The 15,380-nt window shown below is 43.1% G+C and overlaps 1 protein-coding gene across 1 annotated transcript in view; it reads right to left on the reverse strand.

Annotated features, from left to right (window-relative positions):
* Positions 1-15,380, reverse strand: part of SPTBN5 (spectrin beta, non-erythrocytic 5) — a 273,171-nt gene that overhangs the window by 207,576 nt on the left and 50,215 nt on the right. The window contains exons 21-24 of the mRNA XM_088471253.1: positions 14,027-14,191; positions 5,581-5,807; positions 4,339-4,525; positions 1,745-1,945 (exon numbers count right to left, since the gene is read on the reverse strand). Of these exons, the coding sequence (XP_088327379.1) occupies positions 1,745-1,945; positions 4,339-4,525; positions 5,581-5,807; positions 14,027-14,191 (780 nt within the window). The remainder of the gene's footprint in view (positions 1-1,744; positions 1,946-4,338; positions 4,526-5,580; positions 5,808-14,026; positions 14,192-15,380) is intronic.

A 15,380-nucleotide genomic window follows, 5' to 3' on the forward strand; every position in this document is an offset into this window, starting at 1 on the left:
CAACCAATCAGCTTCAAACTATCATGTCATAAAATTATAGCTAGAAGCTGATTGGTTGATATGGACAAATTTTCTATCTGTTCTCTTTAGAAAGTTTGATCCATCTCCCCTATATGGTACGATTATGACCATGACTAAATAGAGTCTAGGTTGAGGATCTTCTTGAGCTATATCCCAATGAACTTTGTGAAATGTTCTTGTGGATGTATGAAGCTTGCTGTATGTATGCATCAGTGATCTGCAGTGAATATTAAAGAATAATGTCCATATGTGATCAGACTCAAACCATGTATGTGGAGTTGGGCACCACCTAGGGCCAAACTAGTTTTAAGTCGCTCATGGGCTGAATTGTCATTGATATAGGAGAGGTAGCACAATGACTGCCTCTTCTGTTGCGTATACAGCATTTAAGCTTTAGAGACGCACACACGAAGCACAGAAAAGGAGCAGACGGGATGTACTGTTAACCATCTAATTGCAGCAGTGTCCCCTGCAACTCAATCCTGGGTTTCACATCACTGGGAGACGGAGCCACAATAACTCCATTGACGACAAACTGTGTTGTCACACCCCCGAGTGCCCACTTCACTGGAAAAATGAGCAGGTCCTGGAGACTGGCCTACACTCTCAGGACCCCCAGCAGTGCTCCACAAAATTCTGGAGTCTCCTGGACATTCTGGAGGAGTAGACAAGCATGTCTCAAGTAGTATTTAATTTTAACAACATATATTATGCAATCAGGTAGATAAGAAAGAACAGCAAAGATTCTGATTCACTACAGCCTGATTCACTACAGATCGCAACTGTGATCGCAATAGCGATTACGCACCTAGTCTAACTTCGAAGATATGCTAATGTCTGCAATCGCTTTTCCATCGAAGCACAACATAAGGACGCCCACCTTACCTTACACACTTCCGTAATACTTCGCAAGACTGCAAAACCATCGGTAACATCGAGTATCATCGAAGCCTCACGCACACTTGCACAAGGTCTGACCTTACTCAGGAATTGCTAACCTCGTCACACGCAGTGACAGCCCAAGCTGCGTATGGCATCACCGTGGCTAATTTATGCACGCCCCTGTAACGGCGTTCAAACGCACTGGCACGCCTGCATTTCGCTGACCACCCCCCCGTCACCATCCCCAACCGGTACTTCCTGTCAATCACTCTGCGATGGGTCTGCATAGCCACTGCGATCACAGTCCCGATCACAGTGGAGTGTTCGCACACGTGCACTGCGATGCATACGCAGAACGCAACAATCGGCCAATTATATGCGTAATCGCAGTTGCGAACGCTACTGAATCAGTCCCAGAGTCTGGAACTGCAGGATCTTGGAGCCCAGATTGGGGGCAGATGCACTAAGCTCTGGAAAGTGATAAATTGGAAAGTGATAAATTGCCAACCAATCAGCTCCTAACTGCCATTTTTCAAACAAAGGGCCTCATTTATCAACGAGTTTTATCATATGCAACGAGTGATAAAACCAGTTGCATATGATAATGGTGCTCCAGCCAATCAGCTTCCAACTGTCATCTGTTTGAAAAATGACAGTTGGGAGCTGATTGGTTTGAGCACCATTTATCATACACAACGAGTTTTATCACTCCTCGTGATAAAACTCGTGACAGTTAGGAGCTGAGTGGCTGGTAGTTTATCACTTTCTAATGTATCAGTTCCCAGAGCTTAGTACATCCCCCCCGGGAGACATACAGACATATTAGAAAATAATCTCTCACCTGCTGAAAGCTGACTGATTCCTGTAAGCTCCTCATCCTCTTCTCGCAGTCCTCTTCCAGCAATGCCCAGGCAGATTGCAGCTTCTTATTTTTATCACTAATATTACGAGATTCTGGGTGATGACTCGCAATCAGAGATTTCCCCATATCCAGGACTCTCTGTAGCTGCTGTGTGTGGGCATTTACCTCTACTTGTAATTCCTGAACAGATAAAGTCAAAATAGATTCAGGTCATTATATGTATGGACTTATAAAGAATAGTAATTATAATAATAAATCAAGGTAAGATTTCTCTTAAGGGCCTTTCACATCGCCATAATAACCCCGGTTATTCCCGGGTTATTGCAGATTTGGTGCCTTTTAACTCAACCCGGGTTGCCCATGTTAAAACAGTGTGATGTAATTTTTAAAGGATTTTATTGGCTCACAATTATGATAACGTTTTCAGTATAGATAAAGGAGGGGCTGGGGAATGCTTGCAGTGCAGCAATCATGGCCGACAGAGCACATGTCACAGATGCAAAGTGTGCAAAGGGCCTGATTCAGAGACGGACGCTCTGAATCAGGGCGTTTTTGGGTTTTTTTGTTCGGCCTCCTGGCCGCTCGCATAGCTGTGGGTGACCACCCACAGCTATTGCGAGCAGCCAGGTTGATGGTCAAAACCATTGCGACCATCGGGCTTGCGACGAGACCCTTGAGGTAGGGTCTCGTTGGCCGCAAGCCCCAGTGAGCTTCCGGCTCTAAATAGAGCCGGAAGCTCACCACTGACATTACTAGTGATGTCACTGGGGCCGCCCCCAAACGGCAGGCGTTCATTCGGGAACGCTTCCATTTGGCCAGCCACCCCCCTGCCCGTCTACCAAACGGGGCGAGCTGTTAATCACCATCGACAGCTCGCCCCCTTTGGTGCGAGACCCGGAGCGACGGAGTGGCTACCGGGTCTCGCGCATGCGCACGACGAAGCTGGCTCCGTCGTGTGCATGCCCAGTGGGCAGACATCGACCCGGTTGCGAGCACTCAGCGCTTGCGACCAGGTCTCAATCAGGCCCAAAGTGTGCAGTGCAGGACAGTAATGTAAATACAGAGACATGTGCTCTGTGTGCAGGCTGGTCAGCTGACTGGAAAAAGCCAATCAGCACTATTTTCTCAGACCCGGGTCGAATATCCCGGGTCTGTACCATTTAAGAGCCAAATAACCCGGGTCCGACCCGTGTTTAACCCTTCTTTTAACCCGGGTTGAAATACCGGGTTATTCATTTTGGTGCATTTTAAAATCATGTCGACCCGAGTCGACCCGGCAACAACCTGGGAATAACCCGGGTTATTTTGGCGATATGAAACGGGTATTAACGTGTACCAGCCACCTACACACAGCGGGTGCAGCCATTTTGTGGGCTGAACTGATATTTAGAAGAATGGAGTCAGGAACTAAGGACATCCTGGAGGAATAAGACATAGAATGCCTCATGGATTAGCGATAGTCCTAGTCCCTATTGAATCGATAGCCAGCATAGTAGACTCAATTGTGTGTCAGTCACCGGACTTTAGTAATTAGCTCAGCACATATCAACTACTGTATATGTACAATATACTGTTATGTAGGTATGGCCATTGATGGGTTAATAATCGATGGCACCATTGGTGGTTATCCTCGATGGAATTAAACCATAGACAAGGAATCATCAATGGTTTCTCCCACCGATGGTCATCCATGCTCTATTACTCACCGAGTAGTGGGCCAATCAAAGATGAAGCAGGCCTTCGCAGGTTGCCTCAGTGGGCTGTGCTAGACCCTGTGCCCCAGTGCCAGGGAGAAAGGAAAAAGAACATTGAGGGGCTCTTTGCACCTGGACAAACCATATTGCAATGTAAGGTGGAGCAAATCTTTTTTTTTTTTTGCATACAGGCTGCTTTTGGATGTTGCCCACAAATACTGGGCAGTTTTATTTGTACACTGCAATTTAGATGAATACTAGTACTGGTGTATATGGAATGTAAGTGAGGCAGAACTGGAACGGTCTACGTTGACATGGCAATGCTAAATATACGAATCCTATGTTAAACAGGAAATATATCTATGTGCCCAGTTATTAGATCACTGTATAACACAGACATTCACAGTCATCCCTTTGGTATTGGTTTAACAATATGTGGAAAATCAACAAATGCATTCCTGTGATTTGCCAAGGGAAATGGGGCGGTTATAATTATAAACATGGCTCCATTTACCATGGCAGAAACCAGCATAGCAGACTCCTTCGCAGCCAGAGATTTAATGGGGGCTCGGAGTTTGCCTACTAAAAAAATGGACTCCTATTAAATACTAGAAATGTTTTTACTTTGTTTATATTTTGGCCACATAGCTAAAAGCAGCTGACGTGACTTGTGGTGTGACGGCTTATTCTACACATAAAGTACATGGGGAGGTCTTCTTCATATTAAGATGTGTTTCAATTACAGCGGTGTGTGTATTCAGTGTGAGCATTTTAAATGATGTTACGCAAGCAGGTGTGCCTGCTTATTAAACCCATGAATACTGTAGAGATAAGGAGGATTATTCCTAGCTTATGCTGGAGAACATGGTGATACTGTACCTTATGTTTCTGAAACAGGCTTTGTGCTGCATCCAAGGACTTGCCAAAATGAGTGGAGCTGGCAATAGGCGTCTTCTCAGCAATCCATGTCATTTCAAGATCAAAATAATGATAAAACTCATACTGATTCACTTTCGCTTGCAGGAATTCTCCTCTCTTGGTCAAAGGCTCCTGCAGGGACTGAAATCTGCAAAGGATTGTACAACACTATTGCATAAGTGGTAGAAAAACTGGGAGCTATTTACTAAGGAAGTGTAAAAGTAGCAATGTGCAGCAAGTTAAGGTGCATACACACAATCAGATTCAGATTTGTCAGATGAACGATTTGATCAACGATTTGAACTACAAATGATTTTTGACTGCATTAAAATGAATGGAATCGTCCAAATCTGACTGCAAACACATCAGATGTCAGATATCGTTATCTGACCAGCGGGAACGCGCATCGTTCATCATTCATCCGACAAACATGTCACATATGTCAGATTTTCCTTCAGATATGAACGATTGAACGATTTTTAAAATCGTTATCGTTCAGATCGACAATGAAAGCATAAATCTGACTACCACTAAAGCTCACTTTCACTTTTTGTAATTGATTAGATGTAAAAGGACACCTACTGTATGCAAGCAAAATAGACATGTATTTTTATAAATACATGTTTATTTACTTTTATATACTACTCAGCTATTCAGTTCTGCTTGTTTTAAAAATTTGTGATACTTAGCAATAAAAAAAAATATTTAAATCATTTGATAACAGCCAATATTTGAAATGTTTAAAACATGTTGTAAGCAGCTCTGAAAACAGAAATCGATTGCTATTTAAGTTACTTTGTATTATGGTGGGGATCCCCTCTCCTAGTATATCAGTTTTTTTTCCTGTATACAAGCAACCTGGTTGCCCATAAATCTCCTATCACTGCCTACATGCTTACGAAGGTGACAAGACCTTGCACAATGGATGACGGCACACAATTGGAAGTTATTGGACAGCTAGTCCGGTAACGTTAAGTAAAATCCCAACACTCCGCAGCTTCTCTAATCCGGTGGTGCCTCATGACTTTGTACAACTGTGGTCCGGGGCGCTTGAATATTGCTAATGGTATTGGTGACAGAATAGGAGGGTGGAGCAGCAATAGGAACGGTTTGACCTCAACTTCATTTTTGTTATAGGTCTAGGCAATGTTATTCTAATCTTGCTGTACTTTAGCAGTGCAGCTGTACCACAAAATCAATTACCTCCTCAGATATTTCATAGTTTCCTCCATGATCCTTTGTGAGTTGAAATGGTTGGTGGCCATTTTCTGAGCCCGAGAGACAATTGAGTTCATTTTGTCAGCTAACTCTCTGCTCTCGTTTTCCAGCTGACGGTGCTCTTTGAGCAGGTCTCTACTGGTTCTCAGGTCATGCCCAGACTCGGGGGATTGAAGGACCTTCTCTATCTTCTCGATCTTCACTTTGGCATCCTGAATTAAGAGACATTATTGTTCATTTTTATTTATATGGTGCCAATAGGGTTAAATCAAACATTATGATTACATAGTACAAGGTGAATAATATGGACTTTTACATACAGGTTCAAAAATGAATATAGACACAATATGACGTCATTACACAGTGCAAATTTCGTGGTTAGAGAAAACAAAAGGTGAAAGCTTACATTCTAAAGGGGATGTGGGTGAACACAAAAAAGCAAATAGCTATGGACAGCAGCGGCTGGACAGTTAGGAGGAAGGGTGTTAGGTTTAATTGAATTGAGAGTTGCAAGGGCATGTTTAAAGGCTGGGAGAAACTCTGAGGGGAAGGGATTCCAAAGGATGAGAGAAGCTCAGGAGAAAACCAGAAGATGGGAGTAGAAAGAGGTGATCAGGGAGGAGGAGAGAAACCGGTCAGTGGAGTAGCAGTAGAAGACGTGTATATGGGTAGGAGGTTGGAGATGTAGGGTAGGTAAGCAAGAAGAGTTTGAATTTGATACCGTGTAGTATAGGGAACCATTGTAGGGAATGACAGAAATTATTGCAAACGCTCGTCATATGATTCCAACCCCTCATAGAACTTGTCATTATTTTTCTATCACCACATATGAATACAGAGCCCTGTTTTCTTTGAAACTCATTGATGACTGATACTAACTGCTTTTTTTTTTTTTTTATAGGGTGTCCCATTAATAAATAACATTCACCCGTTGCTGGCTGCCAAGATCAGGGCAAGTAAGTTCTGCTCTGGTGTCAAGTAAAGTTCACCATCTATAAAACCTCAAGTCGCTGAACTGGATAGCAGTTGGATATTGATCTGTGGTCTCCTTGATTTCATGTTTAAAAATGATTTGTGGCTGAACCTCAATGCCTTCATCAGGGGTATAACATGTTCAATCCGTTTTCTATTACTGTGGATCTCTATATAATTCTAACTGTAAAAGGTTTGTTTAATAAAATATATGATAAAAAGTGTAACTCCGAGTAGCTAATAGGACAGCGGTTTTAAACAGCTGGGTGCAAGTTAAACTAATGAACGCAAATTATATATAAATAGCAATAAAAATTAAAAAAAAAAATCTTTAGATTTTTTTGTTTATGGTCTTTAGTAACATTTATATTTTTTCCTGGAATACCATCAGACTAAATATTTTTTATTTTTATTTCTATTAAGTACATATGGACAGGCAAACTAAATCAGCACAGACCATTCAAGCCTTTTGCAGAAAACTGGAGGAAATAAATAAATAAATTCCCCCAACAAGATCTTGAGATGGATATCATTCGCTTTATGGGTTCCAAGTATCATGCTGGTGCATTTGCCATTTATATGGTACAGGTGGTAAATGGCAACAGCTGACTGCTGCTCTCTGATGCCAATCATCTATCTTCTGGAGGCAGGAGCTGCAAAACGGATCTCAGAGGAAAGGGACGCTTTACAGAGAGTGCATGGGGAACGCACTTATACATTTTAATTTGGCAATAAAAAGAATACTATTTAGAACAACATTATGTTAACTATATTTCATTAACCAGTCACTAATGATGGCACGAATTTTCCAAATATGGTGGCTTATAACCATGCTGTTCAGTTGCGCAAATTGAGAAATTGCCTGTAAAATTAGAAAGAATATACTCCCACTTTCTAAAAAAATTTGCTTTTTGCCATACATTAGCCTTTTAGCCTTTTTACATATTCATGAACAGGGAATTCCTAATTCAGAGATGTAAAACCCTATTCCTATGTCCGTGCGCAAATTATGATTTATTTATTATGCGCCACAAATACAACTTAAACCCTTATAAATTTAGCCAGCTGTCATTACTGGTGAATCCTGTACTTCAACGTGGCATGGCGGCTCAACCTTTCACCTGGTGGGGGAATGAGTGGTGGACTGAAAACTGTAAAGGGACCCATACATCTGCAATCAATTGGGTCAATTCCCCGTTCTGCAGATGCCTGGGTCGGGGTGATCATGAAAATCCAACATGTTGGACAATCTCGATTCCAACCCAAAAATGATCGGAAATCGGTGAGTCGGGGAATTCTTTTATTTTTTTAAAATCTGTTTTAATTACGTTTTTGAAAACTGAAACGAGATACATACAAAAGATTTAGATGTACATCAAAGGATAAATCGGATATAGACATAACCATAGCCAATATGACAGGTAAATAAATTTGGATAAAGCACGATTAGACAAATAGTAGAATATAGGATCCGATGGTGTATTGGCAGCAATATCGAAATATTTGGATCGACAATACAATTATCATAAATTCAATAATTTTGAAGAAAAAAAAAAGAATATTAAAGAAAATGATCTCAGAGGAGAGATTTTCATTTAAACTTTAGGAATAAAAAGGAAAGAGACTGGGATGGGGGTGGGGGTGAAATATGATGGCAGACGCTGTGTGTGAGACTATGGGCCTGATTCAGAGATAAAGTACCAACCAATCAGCTCCTAACCATCATTTTTCAAACACAGCTGGTAAAATTATAGGGCCTGATTCAGAGCCACTTGAAAGTGGCAGCTCGTTCGCTCCGAGCGATGTTTGCCCAACTGCGCATGCGTACGGATCGTTATACGCATGCGCGAACCAGTCAGTGCGGCCGAAATTCATGTGCTCGCAAAATAGCGAATGCCTGATAATTTGAGTGACAGAATGAGGCGTATGTGGGTGGTAACAGGGGAAGGTGCTTGAAAACGGGGAGTGGAAATCCGATCGCAGGCGTGCTTAAAGGTCAAAACGGGCGTTTTAAGGGAGTGCATAATTAATCCAGCAGCGTCATTGACCACGTCACTTGGTTTTTTTTAACTCAGAACTGCTCGCAAAATAGTGGTTGAAAAAACCAACCACAAGAATAGCGAGCAGTTCATACGCTGGTCGATGTACTCGATTAATCTAATAAATAGCGGACATGACGTATGGTGAGAGCGGCCAGGGGGCGTATTTTTCAAATTTACGTTCGCATGTTTTGCTCGCTCGTTCAGACTTAGAGGCGTGAACAGACCGCAAAGTGCGAACGGTTCATTTGAATAGCCACCCCTTTTTAGAAAACGAACGACCGCAAATAGCGAGCGGCTCTGAATGAGGGCCTATATTCATAAAGTACTTTTGTCGGAAATTAAAGTGCGGGATTAGGCAGATATTGGTTTCCATGCGAGATTATATGCCAGGATGGTTGTCCAATTCAGCCAGGAGTTTTCGGTATAGGAACCAGTCGGTGTTTTCGAAGAGTTTGAATATTTTGGATTGGGTGTCAAGCTCCAAGGAATCTATATATCCAGGGCCGGCTCTAGGGGTGTTCGACCAGTGCGGTCGCACAGGGGCGCCACCAGAAGATTGGGGACCCCCACCGCCACAACTGTGCGGTGGTGCCGGACCCCAGAGTGTAAATGGATGCCGCGTGCATCCATTTACTGATGGCAGAGGGCTGGGGGAAGCCCAGCTAGTGACGGAGGGCTGGGCTTCACCCCCAGCCTGACGTTATTTGGAGGCGTGCCATGCGGGCACGCATCCAAATAACATCACACATGGGTGTGGCCTATGTAAATGAGGCCACGCCCCCAATTTTGCCACGATTACAGGGCGCTGTGTACCGGGCCGGCACAGGGTGCTCAGACCCCTGGAGCCCGCCCTGTATATATCTACCCCATTTGCTATAGAATCGGAGGATTCCATTCTCTATATCAGGAAGGGTGGACTTCCTTTCAAGGTATAGTAAGAATGTTTTTTGCAAAGTTAAGGATTTTATTCCAAAACCGTCGTATCTTACCGCATGACCAGAAGCAATGGAATAGTATTGCTTCCGAGTGGTGACATTTGGGGCATTGCCCTTGGTTTAAAGGATTTATATGTTTATATTGGACTGGTGAAATGTATGCCCTCTGCAGAGTGCGCGCATGTACTTCTTGTGAATAGGCTGAACCTAAAGCTTTTAAGGTTGAATCATTATGTTGCACTAGGAGAGCAGGGGAATTTATTTCAGGGATGTCTCTCTGCCACATCTGAACCAGCCTCTCCCATTAGTGAGTGTATGAGCATTGGATTATATCAGGGTATATAAACTTCGTTTTATAATGCAAATGATCGCATAAATGCGGTTCTAAAGTTGATGGGGGGTTGATGTTAAGTTGTAATGAGGCGATATGACGCACTTGGAGAAACATAAAGAAATGTTGTTGAGGCAGCTTGAATTTTTCTCGTAGGGTTGAGAATTGTTCTATATTGCAGCCAGGGTCAAATACTTTTGAGGCCTTTTTCCAAGTAAGAAAGTGAACATTAGAAAGTGAAGGAGGGGTTCCCCAAAGAGGTAGGTAGGGAGAAGTATTAAGTGTGATCCATGATTGGTATGTGTCATGGAAAATAATTTGATTAAGGATTTGTGGAGGGATGTCTTTTGGTGAGTCGAGGGATTTTTAACATGTTGTATTTACCCGATCCTTCGAGAAATCGCTGATCATCAGCAGATAGGTACCTGTATCAGGGAATTGCCTAGTAGATGTATGGCCTGCATAAGTCAACTGTTAGATTAGTCTCTTAAAAAGTCCTTCAGATAATCGCAGGATGTGGAACGTTTTCACGGCTCTCAAAACTTGGCTTTCATGCAAGCGCAACACTATTAGGGGTAAATTTACTAAGATTGTGTTGGTCCCGATTTGTCCCGTTTTTCAACTCAGATAGGATCGATCAAAAACGGACACTTTTTTCACTTTAAAAATCGGGAATTTACCAAGCTCCCGGTTTTGACAGGATCGTTTAGATAGATGGTGTATTTAGTCGATCCTGTCCGTTTTGAAGTCCCGATTTCACCGGCCAAATTTCTCTCCCGAACAAGCAGGCTGCACTTATCAGTGAAATATGTGCAGACTGCTTGTTTGTTTGTTTTTTTAACTTTAAGGGTTAATTTAAGGAAGAAATTTACGTGGGAACCCCCCAAAAGCGTAACCAGCCCCGGACTTGTCAGCCAGTCCTGGTTCCTAAAATTCTGGGGAACAAAATTAGTAGGGTTCCATCGTAATTTAAAAACCAGCACCAGGCTGCAGGGCCAGTCCTGGTTTTAAATATAGGGGGGAAAAAATGCGTAAGGGTCCCCCTATATTTAAAACCAGCACTGGAGCCAAAACGACCGGGGTGTAATGCCACAACCCGGAGACCCTATTACCGGGTCTCCAGGGTCAAAGCGTTATCACCCCTAAAAAAGGGGTCCCTACTCTCCCGAACCCCAGGCTTGGTCTGAAGCCCGGGGCTCTTCCCCATACCCCTGGAGCGGTGGGTACTAAAGTGAAGAATAGAATTAAACTATTGTATTTTATAGTGGGACTACAGGTGCCAGCATGCCTGCCCTTTGGCACTTGTGGAACTGCAAGTGCCAGCAGGCGGCCGGCACCCGTACCCCCACTGCAAAATAAATTGTTAAATAAAGACATGAAACACACACCGTGACTAGTAAAGATTTATTACACACATACATCAATCACACATATAAGCCCCATAAGTTCCTGCATCCACTTATATTAGAGGTGGGGAACCTTTTTTCTACCGAGGGCCATTTTGATATATATAACATTATTCGCGGGCCTGGTGCAGGCCACGCCCCTTCCACGTGACATCACAAGGGGGCAGGGCCACAATTGCCAGTGATTACAGCAATGCCTGGAGCATCCTGAGGATGGTCCGGGGAGCTGTAAGGGCAGTGGTGTGACCGTCTGAAGCATCCTAAGGGCGCTCCAGGCGGCACTGCTGCATAGATTCTGGCTGCGGGGTGTAATTCTAGGCACCCTGCTAGCCAGATGAGGCTAGCAGAAAAAAGCTCAGAGGCCCAGACCAAATGATTCCGAGGGCCTTATACGGCCTCCAGGCAGGAGAATCCCCATCCCTGACTTATATGAAGATGTTTCTACAGAGACTATGGGGTATCTGGAAGTATTTTCGTTCATTTACATGGTATAAGACTGGGGTTTATATGGAGGATCAACTTATTGGTCTGTTGTGATAGGATTTTTTAAATATTACTCTCTTGGCCTCCTCATTGCCCTGCAAGAGATCCGGTCAGGGGAGGAAAGGGCAGGGAGGCAAGATACTCTAATACTAAAGTGTCATAAATACAGTATTAATGCACACTCGTTATCATATATGGGATTTAATACATCCAGCACTCATGTAAAAAAGAAAGTAGCTGGATCTACATGGGGTCTATTGGACAGGCAAGTAGAGACATGGAGGTCTCTTGTATTTGAAGGAAAGTTTGTTTCATTACTATTCTGGACTTTTAAATGAAAAAGCTGCCCCAACAAGTCCTCTGGTAAGGTCAACCTGTGGTAGTGGGATAAATTGGATACTGGTCAATTGGTCAACAATAAAAAGGCCAACATTCTGAATGTCGACAGTAAAAAGGTCGACATGGTAAATAGGCCGACCATCATTCTGTAGACATGTATTTAGGTCGACAGTGTTAAATGGTTGAAAATTAACATGTTGACACGTTTTTTTTTTAATGATTTTTAGGGTTAGGTTTAGGGTTGGGTTAGGCTAAAATAACAACAAAAAAATGTGGCAAAATGTTAAATGTCAATACTTGGACTGTCGACTATTTAACTCTGTTGATCTAAATACATATCTACAGAATGATGGTCAATCTAATGACCATGTTGATCTTTTTTACGGTCGTCATTCAGAACCAGTCGGCCTTCAGAATATTGACATTTATACTGTTGACCTTTTATACCTGATAAAATTACTTTCTATAAGCACCAGATATCCTACTATTAACTTCTTCAAAGAAACTAAGGGTCAGCGCTTGGCAGTTTAGGAAAAAGGAAGGAGGTCAGGCTTAATAACAGTTATGGGCAGCATCTGCTGTCAATGCTCCCCTTCCTAAATTCACAGTGATTCCTCCCATCTGCCTGGTTTCAGAACAGCTTCAGGCTGCTGAGACACACTGGCTTAACAGCTGCTCTGGTTTCAGTGGAGATGATGCAGAACCAATAGGCTGATTGCTTTTCTAAGCATTGCATGGCCGGACAGCAATTAAGGTGCCTGGATCAGATGGAGATATTGTCCATCATGCAAGGGTCAGTAAATAGCTGCCTAGCACCTGATATATCTCTGCATATTAGATATTACGTGACACTAGATCAGGCTTCCCTACCCTCCCGATTTGGCCGGGAGCCTCTCGATTTTCGGGTGCCGCTCCAAGCCCCCCGGATAGGCAGGCAAGCCTCCCGACATTCCCCAACCCTCCCGACCTCCCTCCAGAATACACTGGAAATCCCCACAGCGTTGAAGCCAGTGACGCGATTCGCGCTGAATTGTGTCAACGTGGCCCCGCCCCCTGCTTCACAGTGCCGAAAATAATGACATTGTGAAGAGGGGGCAGGGCCATGATGACGCAATCGTGTGGCCACACCCCGACTCCATCCCCAATGTGTCACAGATATTCAGACACGCCCCCCGCTGTTAGCCGACAATCAGCTCCCTCCCGGAAGGAGGGAGCTGATTGTCGGCAAGTATGCACTAGATGTGGCTATGTATATATCACATTGTATCAGATATAGCTCTGCATAGTAAACTTGGTACTAGATATGGTGCTGTATATTAGGCTTAGGGGTCTATTTACTAAGCAGTGTTAGGAGACAGAGTGAAAAGTGATTAGAAAGTGATAAGGTGCCAGCCAATCAGCTCCCAACTGTCATTTTTCAAACACAGCCTGTGAGATGACAGTTGGGAGCTGATTGGCTGGCACCTTATCACTTTCTTATCACTTTTCACTCTGTCTCCTAACACTGCTTAGTAAATAGACCCCTTAGGCACATAGGACAAAGTTATTGTGCACACTCCTCCAACTCAGTGATTCCTAATGTCCGACAGGTTCCCAGACATGTATCAGCCTGTGCAGGGCAGCAAACAATTGCAGTAAGCTGATATCATCTCTGAGTGGAACCTAACAGGTGTATATGGCTCTTCATATAATACTCGGAGCTAGCTATGGCTCAGCATATTATGCTTACCAGCAGATATGGCTCAGCTTAGTTTACTTGGCACCAGGACCTAATGATGTCTAAAGCAGCCCCTGATGACATCCTTAGAAGTGGTTAATGCAAGGGAACTTTTTCACATATGTTTTTGAATTGTATAAGTCACCTTCTAATACCAGATCAACTGGTATTTTAGGGTGAGGAGCCCTAAAAGTAGTTGGACTGACCTGCAGCAGCTCCATCAGTTGTTCCTGCTGTCCAGCCTGCCTCAGCTTGTCTCCTCTCTCAGACATCTTGCTATTTAGCTCCTCCCACTTCCTTATGACTTCAGACATCTTGGACTGGATAGAGTTTTTCGCATAATGATCTTCTTTCAGCAGCTGCTTTCCAATCTATCACAAGATGAAGACAGAGCAAGACACTAAAGTGCAGTCATGTCACAGTCAACATATTGACAAATGATACAACAAATCCAAAATCATTCAGAACCAATTGCGAACAGGGATATCCCAAACTATTGACGATTAAAGATTCATTATCAAAATAGCAGGGTATAATTTATTTCTTTTTACCCTATAATGTTTTAGTATATTTCAGTTTAGTTTGTATTTATGATGAAGGGGTCTTCCGCAGAATACAATATAGTGCCCCTACAGTTCTACCACAGAATGGAATATAGTGCCCCTACAGTTCTACAACAGTATACAATATAGTGCTACTACAGTTCTACCACAGTATACAATATAGTGCCACTACAGTTCTACCACAGAATGGGAAATAGCGCATCTACAGTTCTACCACAGAATGGAATTAAGTGCCCCTACAGTTCTACCACAGTATACAATATAGTGCCCCTACAGTTCTACCACATTATACAATATAGTGCCTCTACAGTTCTACCACAGTATACAATATAGTGCCACTACAGTTCTACAACAGAATGGGAAATAGCGCATCTACAGTTCTATCACAGAATGGAATATAGTGCCCCTACAGTTCTACCACAGTATCCAATATAGTGCTACTACAGTTCTACAACAGAATGGGAAATAGCGCATCTACAGTTCTACCACAGAATGGAATATAGTGCCCCTACAGTTCTACCACAGTATCCAATATAGTGCCCCTACAGTTCTACCACAGTATACAATATAGTGCTACTACAGTTCTACAACAGAATGGGAAATAGCGCATCTACAGTTCTACCACAGTATACAATATAGTGCCCCTACAGTTCTACCACAGTACACAATATAGTGCCTCTACAGTTCTACAACAGAATGGGAAATAGCGCATCTACAGTTCTACCACAGAATAGAATATAGTGCCCCTACAGTTCTACCACAGTATACAATATAGTGCCACTACAGTTCTACAACAGAATGGGAAATAGCGCATCTACAGTTCTACCACAGAATGGAAGATAGTGCCCCTACAGTTCTACCACAGTATCCAATATAGTGCTACTACAGTTCTACAACAGAATGGGAAATAGCGCATCTACAGTTCTACCACAGAATGGAATATAGTGCCCCTACAGTTCTACCACAGTATCCCATATAGTGCCCCTACAGTTCTACC

This window comes from Taudactylus pleione, unplaced genomic scaffold (genome assembly GCF_031769625.1).
Source record: "Taudactylus pleione unplaced genomic scaffold, aTauple2 ptg000113l, whole genome shotgun sequence".
Classification (NCBI taxonomy): domain Eukaryota; kingdom Metazoa; phylum Chordata; class Amphibia; order Anura; family Myobatrachidae; genus Taudactylus; species Taudactylus pleione.